Below are 12,313 nucleotides of genomic sequence, written 5' to 3'. Positions count from 1 at the left end.
ATGTGCCACTGGTGTCCAGCTGAGTTACTAGCAATCTTATGTGAAGAGCATCTTTCCCCAGCTAAACTTGTTGATACTGATATGGCGCCACAAACTTGTTAACTCATCCTGGGTAAACCACAGACTTGATTAACTTCTCTAGGCCCAAGTTCTCTATTTGTAAATAGAGCAGAATGGACTAAAATGGGAAAAGGCAAACTAGAGGAACAACAAGTGGAAGATAGCAATAACACATAATTGTTTTGTCTGAAGCCCTTGGAAGCCATTTGTATAGATCAGAGATGTTACCTTAGAAGTCTATGCTGGTCCTTTTACTCCTCCACCACACAGAACTGTGGGCAGTCATTATCCCTCCTTCCACTTGGTTGGTTAGAATGCAATCCCTGGCCTTGTGCCTCTAATGTCCTTTTCTACTCTAGTACACCGAAACTGTATTCTTTAGTAAATTATAAGAAGCTATCTATAGTGTACAGATATTTGGATTGCCATGCAAAATTCAGTAAATTGATTTTTGTCTTACAGATCTTAATTGATGATTTGTCTAAGCTTCTCATGCACCTTTGTTAGATTAATCTCAAATTCAGTGTCATTGCTATGTGTCTGCCAAGTTCATCAATTGCTCTCAGCACTCCTGAGAGCAGTTTTTACTTGAGTGTGAAACTGATGGGAACAGTAGGTCTGAGGGGAAGTTAGGGTTTGTTTTCAAATAATACTGACTTTTTTGTTATTTTTGTCTCATTTAGACAAAGCTCTCAAAGTGGGGAATGTTACTAGGTTTTCTAAGAAAGCCTTCATCTCTTCCAGGTAAATTGGGAAAATAGTTGTTTTCAAGGGTTGATGAGATAGATATGGATATATATAGAGAGATCTCTCGGTATACATATTCATATTCATCTCCAGTGCAATTTATTGTTAACCTTCAGCTTTATTGGTGAACCTGCATCTTTCAAATCTATTTGCATCTTTTAAATCTATTTTTAAGCTGGACTAAAAGTATTTTGTTCCAATGTTGACCTGCTTAATTCTCAAGTAGCTCCTGTTGTATCCAAGTTGAAGCTTTGAGGATTCTTGTCTAAGTCCCTCACAGGTACTTGAATTGGTGTTTGTTCTTCGAGATCAATTAAGTGGCCAAGTCAAATTCTCACAGTAGTTGGTGTAGTGAGAACTTTGTCATGCCACAGTATTTACAATACTGTTGACAATTGTACACAGCTTTTGTCTTGTATTTCTTCATAGGCCCCAGTGGGGCCTGGAGATGAGGCCTTGACCCCTAGGCTTTCACTGTGGCCACAAGGTGGAAGTAGTGAGCTAGTATCAGAAGGGTGGCCTGATTTCATAGACCATCTGAGGGAAGGGAGGGAAGGAAAGAAGGGATCAGCTGCTTTCCTCTAATACTTAATAAAGTCTATAGACTTTATTAAAGTAACCCCTTTAAAATAAAGGTAAAACCCTACATTCTCTATATCAAGTTAATCACTTGCTGATCTTTCAAGCTTATTTCAGATCTTGGTAATTAAAGAGGACTTCTGTAATGGAACATGTGCATTGCAAGGCTTTGTGATAGACTTCGGCCTCAGATCCACTATATAAAGCCCATATTTTAATTTGAACAGAAATGTCATATTGTCATAAAATTGACCTCTCCCCCTTTTGTTTTGGCTACATCCTGGATGATTTGGGAATCTTACTGTGTGTTTTGTTTAACTGTAAATAATTTTAGTCAGTGATAAGGAGAAGTGTTTGGGTATTTTTTCTTTAGAAATAAATCTGTGTTCCCATAACCACTCCCTTGGTCATGTCTTGAGATTATCTAAATTATATAATATGTCAAGGTCTATACTACATTAAATAATACATTTTGCCTTTATACTATGTATTATTGCCAGGAGAGCAAAGACATTACTATGATTCAGATGTAGTTTGTGACTTTGTTCTTCTAAGTATACTATCTATAAACTCTTTGAAGGCAATTACTGTGTCTTTCTCATTTCCATATTGTTTCCTCATTTTTCTTAGGATACTTTTAAGTATCAGCTGTTTAAAATATAAATTCATTGTATTTTAGTACCGAATTGTGCAACTATCACTACCATCAATTTTATATTTTCATGACCTCAAAAGGAAACTCTGCTCTCTACCTATGTCCCCTATTCCCTAAGAAAGTTCTACTCTACCTTCTGTGCCTGCTCTGCACATTTTATCTGAGCAGAATTCACAGTGGTCTTTTGTCATTGCCTTCCTTCATTTAGTGTAGTATTTTCATCCATATTGCAGTATGTACCCACATTATCTTTTTTTCTTCTAGCCAAATAATTTCCCACCATATGGATATACCACATTTTATTTATCTACTCATCATCTGGTCACATTTAGCTTGTCACTACTTTTTGATTCTTATGAATATTGGTGCTGTGAACGTAAGTCTTTCATTTGTTGTGAAATTGCTGGGTCACACAGTAACTTTACTATTGTACAAAAGTATTTTTAAAATAATTCATGTTTTGTATTTAGTGGGTTGAACCTACAAAAAGAGTAAGGCAAGATCTTTTGCCAGAAATTGGCTATATGAGTTGGCCTTCAGAGTCAGTGTTGGGGTTCCTTCCTCAGTAGGTCCTAGTTAAACTCATGCTAAACTCATGTCCCTTTACAAGATTTTCTCACTGAAAGTCAGGCTTTGGATGTAGACAATGAGTTCAATAGCATTATTATTCTCTTAGACTCAGATCTGGCAACCTTCAAATAGGAAAGATGAACAGCTTCCCGGTAAAGGAGCTTGGCTTTGAGTGGTTCTGTTGGTGTGTGGCAGTATGGGAGGAAAGGCCACAGTGTTGAGATTAACTTTGGCCTCAGACCCTAGTGGTACAATGGGTAGGGGAAAAATCATGCTGAAGTCCTTGAATATGGACATTAGTTCTTCTTCTGGACATTTTCATACTTTGTTTCCCTCCAGAGATTATTACAGAGGAGGATCCTTGATGTGGGTCTTGCTTCTGGAGCTAGCCAAGTTTGGACTGTGCATGGCCCACCCCTTTCTCAGACATGGAAGCCCAGAAAGGGAACAGGAGCTTTCTCAAGTCACAAAGGTAGTGATGGGCAGACACAGGCCATCGTTCTCAGCCTGATGTTATGTTTCCAGACTCAGGGAAGACCTAGCCTTTGTGAGACAGTCAACACCATCTTTTATACTTGAGGGAATGCTAGTTGTTCCCTGTTCAGACAGCCTGCTTAAGTGTCTTAATGCATTTTAGTTAGCTTTGGAGGATTTACTCAGCATTCTATATGCTCACTGCCAAAAGTCAGTTAATAAGAAGGCGTAAGAAAGCATATTGAGAATATTACAAAATTATGAGGTCTTATAGCTCACAGTATTAATCCAATAAACTGGATTAATCTAGTCAGCACGTTGCCATGCTGTGAGGGACATTATAAACAAATAGGTGATCATTCTTGTGAACCCATAATGGAAGTTTTTTCTTCAACCAGCTGGTCACTATATTGGGTATCATATTTTCTTACGCAGTAAGAAAGCATTTAAAACTTGGAATTTGCTTTTTTGTGTTAGGGAGTGAGTTCTTATGGTTTCTCTTATTTGCAAGTACTAGTATATGTCTGAGACAAGCAGAAATGGTCAGATAAGTTGATGTTAAGCGAAATGAACCCCAAGTTAAGGACTCAAATGTGATTTTCTTTCTTGCTATTGTGTCTAATATATTTATAAGATATTTCTGTGTTGCTTTGTATGCCTCTCCCCCATGGTATAACCCTGCTTTCACTGTATTTGATGTTGGTATAATTTGTGGAGGGGAAGGGAAAAAACAAATTGTTTAAATAGGGATACAGGTGGACCCATTGCAACGATGAGATGTACAAGTCGTTATGTTGAAAACGAACTATACATCTTTGGCTTCGGGGGAGGAGTGGTGAGGGGTGGAGATGGCAAGGAATGGGAAGGGGAAACAAAGGAGGAAGCAACAATGCTTGATAAGAAATGCACTCATTACCTTGCCCTTGTAATTGTAACCCCTCTGTACAGTATTTTCACAATAAAATACCTACGTAAAAAAATTTTTAAAAAGTGAACTTGAACCCAAAGTTTTCTGGCTTTCTTCTGTATTCCCACCAATATGCCTTTTTGCTATGTGCTGCAGCCTTACCAGACTTGAACTCAATTCTGGACTTCTAGCCTCCAAAAAACTCTGAGCTAAGTAAACTTCTTTGTTACTACCCAGCTTTAGAAATTTTGTAATAATAAAGTGGACCGAGGAAAGAAGAAAACAGCGACCATAAAGTGTACAGACTAGACACTTAATCATTACTTAACACTACAGTAAAAAAGGAGTATAGTAGAATTAGTGGTGCCATGTGGTTCAGCTAACACTTAGCAGAGTTGCCTACGATGTGCTACATTGCCTCCTTTCCTTCCTGTAGTTGGCCCAGTGTTACTTTCTCAGTTATGCATACAATTTGGGGTGTATTCTTTTATCTAAGTTGTCTCTCCTTTTCCAAAGCATTAAAGCCCACGTGTAAAAGTAGGATTCAGGATTGGTCAGGTACTTCCATTTCATTTGCATCCATTTGTAATGACAAAGACTTAGCACATGTAATCTTAAGAAAATTTACCTGGAGGTCTTATCTCAGCAAAAGCACAAATAATTAATAGGCAGATGAATTGAACAGTTTTTGAAAGAAGAACAAATGATTAATAAATATATGAAGAAATGTTCAATATCCTTAGCCATAAAGGAAACACAGATCAGAATGTCATTGGGATTTCATCTGACCCAGTCAAAATAGCCATCATTAAGGAAACAACAAAGGCTGGTGACGATGTGGGAAGAGAAGGGACCCTTATGCCCTGTTAGTGGGAATTAGTACAGTCACTATGGAAATAAAAAATAAAAATAAAAAACAACCCCTAAAACTACTATATAGTCCTGTCACACTACTCCTGGGTATATGTCTGAAGGATATTAGTCAGTCTACAGTCAAAACACCTGTGTATTGAAGTTTATTGCAGCATAGTTCACACTAGCTAACATACAAAGTTGGCTTAGGTACCCATTCATGAAGGAATAGATAAAGAAAATATGGCATATATACACAATGAATTATTATTCAGCCATAAAGAATGAAAATATGTCCTTTTCAAGAAAATAGATGGAACTAACGATCCTCTTTGATAAGACAAATAAGTCAGACTGAGAAAGACAACCCTTGTTTTCTCCCCGATATGTATAATTTAGTCCTTGAAGATGAATATCAAAAACAAATTGTTTATGGGCGGGTACCTGCAAGAGGCAGAGGATGATAGGAGAGGGATGATTGGGGGGGGACTTTTACATATGCATGAAAATAGAACAGTTAAACCTATTGAAATTTTTATTTATTTATTTTCCCGGTTGTGGGGCTTGAACTCTGGGCCTGGGTGCTGTCCCTGAGCTCTTCAGCTCTAGGTGAGTGAGTGCTCTCACCTTGGAATTGGAGATAAGAGTCTCACAAACTTTCCTGCCTGGACTGGCTTTGAACCGTGATCCTTAGATCTCATCTCCTGAGTAGCTAGAATTGCAGGTGTGAGCCACCAGTGTCTGGCTTCTGTTGAAATTATGTTAAGAAGAGGGGAAAGGGAGATGAAGGGGAGTCATGGAGTGAATTTGATATATTGTATATACATGTATAGAATATCACAATGAACCCCTTTGTACACTCTGCCCTTTTTAAAATATGCTAATAAAATATAGAAAAATAAGTTCTATCTATAAGATGGGTGACTGTGGCTTGACCTTTTGTGAAGCAGGATTATTGAAGTCAGCTTCACACCAAGAAATAAATGCCCATACTAATCTAATGTACTGATTCTTTTTTTTTTTTTTTTTGGCACATCATTGAAATTTATTTTTTATTGTGAAAATACAGAGTGGTTACAATTACATGGGCAAGATAATGAGTACATTTCTTATCAAGCATTGTAGCCTCCTCCTTTGTTTCCCCTTCCCATCCCATCCTCCCCCCGCCTCCTCCTCTAAACCCTCCCCCCCAACCAAAGTTGTAAAGTTCATTTTTGACATATGACTTGTACATCTCATAGTTGCAATGGGTCCACCTGTATCCCTATTTAAACGATTTGTTTTTTCCCCTTCCCCTCCACAAATTATACCGACATCAAATACAGTGAAAGCAAGGGTTATACCGTGGGGGAGGGACATACAAAGCAACAAAGAAATCATCTTATAAATGTGTTAGATGAATGGTATATGTACATAATGTACTGATTCTTATGCCTAAGTTTTGTAAGATTGCTTTATAAAATATTTTATCAAACTTTTAAGAATTTTATAAAAGATACTTTATAAAAAGCTCTCTATATATTTTGTTGTTTTAAAAAGCCATGTTTTACACTAATTTTCTCTTCGGTTATGTTTTGCTTTTAGAGAAATGTAGGTCACAAAAGACTAGACCAGTTTCACAATTCAATAGTGGGTGTGGCCTGCAGTTTGAGAAACATGCTTTGGTGTGCCAGATGCTTTGTGGCCTCCAGATCTTCATGGACCTGTTTGTCTCCCTTGCCTAACGCATACACACTCTTTTCTTTCTCCTTCTCTTATCTCTTCTCTGGTCACTGAGGGGTCTGTGCAGTATTTCCATGTTGTTCAGTTGCTTCTTCCTAATAAGTTACCTGTAAAGTAGAGGCAGGCAGAGGATCATGATGACCTGATCATTGTATTCCCAGCAATTGAGATCTAGTAAGTTCTCCAAAAGTTGTAGCTGTTGTCATTAATAATGTGAGCTGTCATTTGTTTCGTGTGGTACTTTGTCCTCATGTTCTGGGAAAATGAGCCTGCGCATTAAGCCTCAAGTGTTTTCCTTCTTTTGATCTGGCTATTCATCTCTTTAGTTATGAGTCTATGTGTGCTTTTATGTCATTAGTAGCCTAACTTCTGTTAGGTTGGCCTTCTGTTTTGCCCCCATCCATGCTGTAGTTGATGGAATGGTATTGCGTGTATTCCTTAATAACATGCCTACTGTGTGTCATAAAGTCTCTAGGAAAGATAACAGGCAATGCTGTCTTTCAAGGTGCTTGGTCCAAGGATAGGGATACAAGTAGGTCTGTGGCTAGTGCTGAAGCACTGGGCAGAGTACAGTGGTAGCAGAGGGAAGAAGGTATCCAACCAGCAGAGAAGACTGGAAGCTGTACTGAGATTCATGTAGGGAAAAATAAACACACACACACACACACACATACACACGCACACACACACGCATGCACACACACGCACAGTCCAGCAGCCTTGTTGCAGGGAAGCAGAAGTGTATCTGGAGACAGAAATGAGATGGGAGAGGAGACAGGCAGTGAAAAGTAGTTACAGGTTCTGGTGAGAGTACAGTTGCTAAGAACAGAGAAATAGCCAGTGAAGATGTGAAGCTGAGTCCCTTCTCTTTCAGTATGGGGCATGGAGAGAGCAAGAACTGCAGCTGCATGACAATGTTGAGGGTCTAAGCTTGTCTTTAATGCGAGTCTATAGATGAGAGCCACATAGCAGTCTCAGGGCCTAGAGAGGCCTCAGGGTTAGTGGTGTCCAGAGATGGTACTGTCAGTTGCTAGGTGACATCAGGTTACATAGAGAAGTATAAGTCACTGGTGCCCAGCTTTAGCTGCTTGATTTTTATTTTTTAATTAAAAAAAATCTTACCAAAAGACCAGAGTCAGATGTCTTCCAGCCTACAGGAAAGGCTCCACCCATCACCTGAGCAGAAGCCAACAACCTACATAGGCTGTGCTTAAGTTTTATTTTACTTATTTTATTTACTATTTTGCTTTAATTGATAAGGTTGACTTAAAGCAAGAAGCACTGTGCATGGATGTCACTATTTTCCTGCCAGTTGCATGTGGTAAATTTTATTTATCTTCTTATAAATCTTATTAGTCACTTCTTTCCAATGTAAACAAAAAGCATAGATTAACTCAGAGTTGTGGGAAAGCATCTCTACTCTTGCAGTGAAAATGAAACTTTGTTTTCTGATTCTGATTTATTCATTTTGTGTGTATTATGTTTTTATTTTCCCAGATGTGATCCTTATGTAGCTCTGACTCAGGCACTGAATACTTGAACATTTATGATAGTACATAATGAAGTGATTAATGTCCTTCAGACATAACTTAGAAGGCTAATCAACTTCATTTCACAGTCTTTCCTTCGTTTATTATGTCTAGATGTCTAGGTTAGTAAATATCTTGGCTGTAATGAGATGCTTTCCAGAACTTATTTTTTAAGTCAAATACTTAGAGTTTAAAATACATTTCCCACCATAATTGTAATGAAATGGTGGTTAGACTCAGCCCTTTCAGGATAGAGAAGAAATTACATAAAAGCCTTTCCTAGTCCTATAGCTGAGTACTAAGGCTATTTTGGGCAAACATTCCCTTCTTCCATCTTGACCACAGAGGAAGAATTCTTAAATTTGAACATGCAGTATGAAGAAGACATGTGGACGTATTGGGATCCTTCCTTGGCTGCTTGTAACTTTACTTCATAGAAGATACCAGTAGGGTAGGCTATGAATTCAGATATGCTTCCAAGTATTTTTATACATTAGATTTATCCAGTCAAGAAGTTCTAAATTTAGTTTAGGGTATATCATAAAAATTCTTGGTTTACTGTCAATCAGTGATGGGAAATAGAGCTCTGAAATAGGAGCAAAGAATTAAGTCATGAACTGATTTAGCAGTTTTTTCTGAATTTGGTTTTTTAGAGTTAGTAATATGCATGACCACTGCAACTGTAACTCGGTTTGTGTTTATTAGACATCATACTACAAAATAATACCTTCTTGAATTTTTTCCTACCTAATACTACTTGGAGTAATGCTTTTTACTTTTAGCTAAACACTGGTAAATTTACAAAGGGTAAATGCCTTGGATTATGGGTTGTTGTTGTTGTTTTTTCCTCCAAAGAAATGACTATGGATTGTACTTCAAAGCTCAACCATGTCATAAGCACAGAGCTTCACGAAGTTCACACAAGTTCTATGTAATGTTCAAAGTTTCTTCTTTCTACTGGATGTAGTGCCTGTTTAAAAGTCTCCCAACTTCATAGCACAAAATTCTTCTGATTTATTGAAGTTCTCTGCTTCTTGTCCTTGAATTGTTCTTCAGAGTCACATTTTACTATGTAGCCTCTATGCAAGTATTTTGAGGCTCTATATTTTTTTTTAATTTAATTTAATTTTTTTTTGTGAACATACTGTATAGAGGGGTTACAATTACATGGGCAGGATAATGCGTACATTTCTTATCAAGCATTGCAGCCTCCTCCTTTGTTTACCCTTCACATCCCTTCCCTACCTCCCCCCTACTCCCTTCTATATTTTTTTGTTTACTGTGTGCTGTTAGCTTGCTCACTTGTTCAGTAAGACTCCAATATTCATTGATAGTCTATAACCTGCCAGGATAGATACTGATGATACATCATTGACCAAAATAGACAGGAATGAAGCCTCCTGGGACTTACCATAGAAGTAGAACAGATAACCAAATATGACGATAACCAGAAAATAGTGTGCTAGCCAGTCAGGAGTTACTTCACTTGTGACTCACAATGACCCAATGTACCAGTCTTTTTGTTGTTGTTGGTGGTGGTTGTGGGGCTTGAACTCTGGGCCTGGGCCTGGGCACTGTCCATCAGCTAGCTCTTCAGCTCAAGGCTAGTGCTCTACCACTAGCCACTTCCGGCTTTTTCTGCTTATGTGGTGCTGAGGAATCAAACCCAGGGCCTCATGCATGTGAGGCAAGCACTCTACCACTGAGCCATCTTCCCAGCCCACCAGTCATTTTTATCCTTTATTTTAACAAATGATGGAATTGTCTCTTCATTTTCCCTGGGTCTTCTACTTGGTAATTCATGGTGCTGGGACATGAAGCCAGATATGTAGCTCAAAGTTTGAAATTGCCTCCATTTCATTCTGTCTTTCTGAGGGAGCCAGAAGACTATAACTAAAGGAGTCCTTTCTAAAGTATAGATCACTGCCAAAATTACAGGAAATATGTTATTCAAACGGTCAGTTATTTCTACAGCTGTTTTACTAGCCCTCTGTTTTCTTCCTGTTTTTCAGGTAGAGTTTTGTTTCATTTGCTATCATGACCTCCACTAAAAGTTTCATGTGGAAAAAACAAAAATGGCTGACTCTTTGGTCCAGAGCTATAGTCCTGTGTCCAGTGTCTGGCCTTATCCTTAGTATTTATCATACCTTGCTCAGTATTGATTTGTGAAATCGTTTCATCTGTTTTATAAGAAATAGAATACAATTAGAGATTCCTTCCCCAACTACATACCTTCCTCCAAGTCAAATTCTCCTTCCTTATATCCTCAGAGTAGTCAGTGGAGTGAATTTGGTGGTGTTAATACACATTTTATAAATATTTATATATACACACATAGTCCTTTAAGCAGAATGTAGAGCAGTTTCCAGACCTTAACAGTTATTTATATAAATGGTAATGTAACCTTTTTGATTGAACACTGAACAACATGTAGGACTAAGGAACAAACCCAGTCCTAGTATGCAACTAATAAACAGAACTTTCACCACAAGAGTAAGAGTTCCCATGTGCTTCTAATAAATGCTAAGAAAAGAAATGTGATTCATATACCAGGTGACACTTAAGCATTAGCCTCCAACCTGTCATGGTTTTCTCCATTGAAGTTTAAAAAGTAGATGTATTTAGTGTTTTTGTGCCAGGAAATGAACTTTATCTTTGGTTTGCTCCAAGTTTAGTCATCTTTATTGTTCAATCAAAATATTTTAACTAAGTTTTCATGTCCTACCATTCTCAATAAAACTTTTTTTTCCCCCTTTAGTTGAGACGGGAGAAGATTGACCTTGAAAATACATTAGAACAAGAACAAGAAGCACTAGTTAACCGTCTCTGGAAAAGGATGGATAAACTTGAGGCTGAAAAGAGGTGTGTTTAGTTTTGCTGTTTAGTGTGTGAATGTGTGCATACATCTGTGTGTGGGGGGGGAGTATGGGGGTGGTATTGTGTGGGTGTGACCCAGGAGTAACATAGGACCAATTTAATTTTTTGGATGACACCATTATTTTCACTTGCCATATTGGTCATTTCTTTATGTTCTGTTCACTAATTTTTCCAATAGTTTGTTTTCATTTGGTATTACAAGGCAGTAACTGAATTAATCTCAGTACTGTTGTTCACCTTCAAATTGTTCAGTGTTACAAGGCAGTGACTGAAATAATCACGGTTCTATTGTTCACTTTCACATTATTTTCAAGAGTGTTGTAGTTTCAACTTTTCCTCTGGTTGAACTGTGTTTCTCCACTGCTTTCTAAAGTACTTAGGGTATTCTTTGAGCTATTCATTGTAATACACATTTCTAAAGTTTACTTGATTTGGAAGAATGAGCTTTTGATAGAAAACCCACTTTGTTTTTTAAGTCCATCCTAAACGAATACCTGCACATATTTAAGACAGTAAGGTATTTTGCGTTAAATATGTGAAATGTCACTCAACATGTGAAATGCCACTCGACAAACATGCTTTGAAATGTCACTCAACAGCAAACAAATCTTAAACCTCTTTGTGTTGGATACCACCTGGCCCTTATTTTTAGCTGCTTTATACTTGGTGGGAGGGGCAGGGCTGGTAAAAATGTTCAGTCTGAGGGGTATGTACATGCATGTGAAAAATTCAGTTCCCTTCACCAGGATCTTTTGTTTGTCATTTAAAATCCTTCTACTTTGGTTTAGGTATACATTCATAGATTGAATTTATTTCTGGATTTGCAAATATATCTATCACACACCTTTAAGTAAAAATGAATGATAACAGCTACAAGAAATCTTCAGGCTATAATTAAAATCAGCTATCTTTGCCTTGCAGTAGTAGTACAGATGAATTGAACTATGGAAAGTTATTTTATGCAGTAAGTGTAGGAACTGTTTACAGTATTTAACATACTCTAATTTGTTTGTTTTTTTTCCCTACAAGGGTAGACCGAGAGGTAATTCACTTGGTATTGGGCAAACTCAAATAAAAGTTAGAAATGAGATGAATTCCAGAAACAATGGAGCTTATAGCAGTGGATTATAGACTTGTCTTCTTGTGAAGAGTGTGGTTGGAAGTTTGACATCTGTTAGTACCAAATAATTGAGTTGACCTAAGCTGTTGGGTATCAGCCTTTTATATGCTTTAACCTAACAATAATTAATGAAAATGAAACTACTACCAACTATTAACCAAATAGTCTTGGTTTGTTTTGTTTTTCTAATCTTTTTCTTTTGCTGTTTGCAGAAGCAAAAA

At 37.5% G+C, this 12,313-nt stretch overlaps 1 protein-coding gene across 1 annotated transcript in view; it reads left to right on the top strand.

Moving 5' to 3' along the window:
• Ccdc6 (coiled-coil domain containing 6) overlaps positions 1-12,313 on the top strand; it is a 104,404-nt gene that overhangs the window by 74,063 nt on the left and 18,028 nt on the right. Inside the window, exon 4 of the mRNA XM_042696324.1 lies at positions 10,854-10,957. Coding sequence (XP_042552258.1) covers positions 10,854-10,957 — 104 coding nt within the window. The remainder of the gene's footprint in view (positions 1-10,853; positions 10,958-12,313) is intronic.

The sequence above is a fragment of the Dipodomys spectabilis genome, unplaced genomic scaffold, assembly GCF_019054845.1.
Source record: "Dipodomys spectabilis isolate Male_0828 unplaced genomic scaffold, ASM1905484v1 ptg000207l, whole genome shotgun sequence".
NCBI lineage: Eukaryota > Metazoa > Chordata > Mammalia > Rodentia > Heteromyidae > Dipodomys > Dipodomys spectabilis.
Note: the sequence above shows the minus strand (reverse complement) of the source record. Positions and strands in the feature narration are given on the sequence as shown.